General features: G+C 52.5%; 1 protein-coding gene across 7 annotated transcripts in view; it reads right to left on the bottom strand.

The window, feature by feature from the left end:
- Nucleotides 1-2,450, bottom strand: part of Dnm2 (dynamin 2) — a 69,219-nt gene that overhangs the window by 28,902 nt on the left and 37,867 nt on the right. For all 7 annotated transcript variants that reach the window (XM_013034018.1, XM_013034017.1, XM_013034016.1 and 4 more), the window contains exon 6: nucleotides 1,291-1,451. In XM_013034018.1, coding sequence (XP_012889472.1) covers nucleotides 1,291-1,451 — 161 coding nt within the window. The remainder of the gene's footprint in view (nucleotides 1-1,290; nucleotides 1,452-2,450) is intronic.

Below are 2,450 nucleotides of genomic sequence, written 5' to 3'. Positions count from 1 at the left end.
CTGTAGCTCAAGTGGTAGAGCACTCGCCTTGAGCTGAAGAGCTGAGGGACAGCGCCCAGGCCCAGAGTTCAAGCCCCATGACCGACAAACAAAAAAAAAAGAGAGGTAGGGATGCATCCAAAGGACGGGGTGGGCCCCCCAAATATACTGCTACTGGTGGAAAACCCAGACACAGAACAGTGGGTTAGCTCTGAGAGAAAGGGGAAAGGAGGAAGGGGAGGGAGGAGAAGAGGAGGCTGGAGGGCTTTCACTGCAGGCTTCGGGGCTCCCACGATCCTGCTGAGCAGAGCAAAGCCAGTGGGGTGGGGAAGGGGATCTGTGAGGGGGGAGAGGGAAGACAGAAAGAAAATCAAGCAATGGAGGGAAAGAGGGAAGAAAGGAGTAACAGGGGCCTAATACTGTGTAGCTTTCGGAAACATATTTACCTTTTACATTGTTTATTTACTTGTTTATTTTAATTTTTTTCCCCTGACCCCGGGGCTTGAGCTCTGGGCCTAAGCACTGCCCCTGAGCCTCTCTGTGCTCAAGGCTGGCGAGCGCTCTACCACTTGAGCCACAGCGCCACTTGCATCTTTTTCTGAGTAGTTTCTTGGAGATAAGCGTCTCACAGACTTTTCTGCCCAGGCTGGCTTTGAACCACGACCCTCAGCTCTCAGCCTCCTGAGTAGCCAGGATGACAGGCCTGAGCCACTATTGCCCAGCTCCATTATTTATCTACTTCTTTATCTGCCTAGTTATTTTTACAATACTGAGCACAAGATTCTGCACACAGGTGTTTTCCTATCTAAAGAGTATCAGGGAAACAATCAAGTGTCTGTGTGGCTCAAGTAGCCTTTCATGTGGTGGGCAGTCCCCATTCTCCATTGATGGACAAGAGGAAGGAGGCTTGAAACTGCAGGGTCAGGAGCCTGTGCTCAGAGGCTGGGCTGGGCCTCCCTCCCTAACCCTTAAGCTAATGAGTGCAGCTAGCAACCCAGTCAGTCCGGGTGCCCTTCCCTCAGGCCGCCAGCCCCAGGAACTGTGGGCACACACTTTCCGAGCATGTGATTAGATAATTACAATGCCAATGAAAATAATGGTGATCTTGACAGCCACGCTGACAACGGTAGCCACGGAGTAGACACTATTCCTCTGAATTAAATGAGGGCATTCTAAGAGTAATAAATGCAGGCCGGATCTATTTTTGCTAAAGCAAAATACTGCTCTAGGCCAGGGCGTGGGGCTCCAAGGTGGTTGTGCTGTGGGCAGCCTGCACCGTGGCCCACGACGACCCCCACATCCTCAGCTTACCTGATTCAGGGTCTTCTGCAGGTGCGGAGTGCCCATGCGGTCGGCCATGTGCCGGTAAGCGGGGTGGGAGAGGAAGAACTTCCTCTCGGCCGCGAGGGCCGCACGGATGTCCTTCTTGCCCTCGATGTCTTTCTGGCTGCGGTTCACCACACCGATGTAGCCTAGGAAGAGAGAGTCAGGACAGGGCTGTGCCAGGAGGGCTGTGGAGCCTGGATCTCAGAGATTAGTGCTAACAAATGAAGGATGTACACGGGAGACAAGACAGGCAGGAAACACAACACACAAGTTTGGAGGAGGCAGAGAGCACACCCAGCCTGTGGGACAGGTCAAAGAGCTGAGCTTCAAAGATGGGGTGCAGGTACGGGAGGTGGGTGCAGTCCAGTGCTAGGGCACTGTGCTAGCACAGGCGAGGCCCTGGGCTCCATCCCTAGACTGAAAAAGAAAAAAAAGGTCAGGTGTCCAGTGGCTCACGCCTGTAATCCCAGCTACTCAGGAGGCTGAGAGTTGAGGATTTAAGTTCAAGGCCAAAGCCAGCCCAGACAGGAAATTCCTGAGATCTTATTTCCAATTTTTTTTTTAAGAAAAGGAGCTGGGAAGGTGGCTCAGTGGTAGAGTGCTTGCCTTGCATGCATGAGGCCCTGGGATTGATTCCTCAGCTCCATATAAGCAGAAAAAGCTGGAAGTGGCGCTGTGGCTCAAGTGGTAGAGCACTCGCCTTGAGCTGAAGAGCTGAGGGACAGCGCCCAGGCCCAGAGTTCAGGCCCAACAACCAACAACAAAAAAGAAGTGGAAAGTGAAGCTGTAGTTCCGGTGCTATCCTTGAACAAAAAGCTCATGGACAATGCCCAGGCCCCTAGGACAGGAAAAACCAAAAAACACAAAGGGAAGACGGGAGGAGTGTGTAGCTCAGGAGGGGAGCACCAGCCTCAAGCAAAGAAGCCAAGTGGAAAAAACAAAGCAAAACATTTCTTGGCTGGTAAGAAGCCCTCAAGAAATCTTTTTTTCTTTTGGGTCCGGTCGTGGGGCCTGAACTCTGGGCCTGGGCGCTATCCCTCAGCTCCTCAGCTCAAGGCTAGCACTCTACCACTTGAGCCACAGCGCCACTTCCGGCTTTTTTCTTTTTGCTTATGTGGTGCTGAGGAATCGAACTCAGGGCCTCA

Source organism: Dipodomys ordii, unplaced genomic scaffold, assembly GCF_000151885.1.
Source record: "Dipodomys ordii isolate 6190 unplaced genomic scaffold, Dord_2.0 Scaffold180, whole genome shotgun sequence".
NCBI lineage: Eukaryota > Metazoa > Chordata > Mammalia > Rodentia > Heteromyidae > Dipodomys > Dipodomys ordii.
The sequence above is the reverse complement of the archived record's forward strand: the minus strand, read 5'-3'. Positions and strand labels throughout refer to the sequence as shown.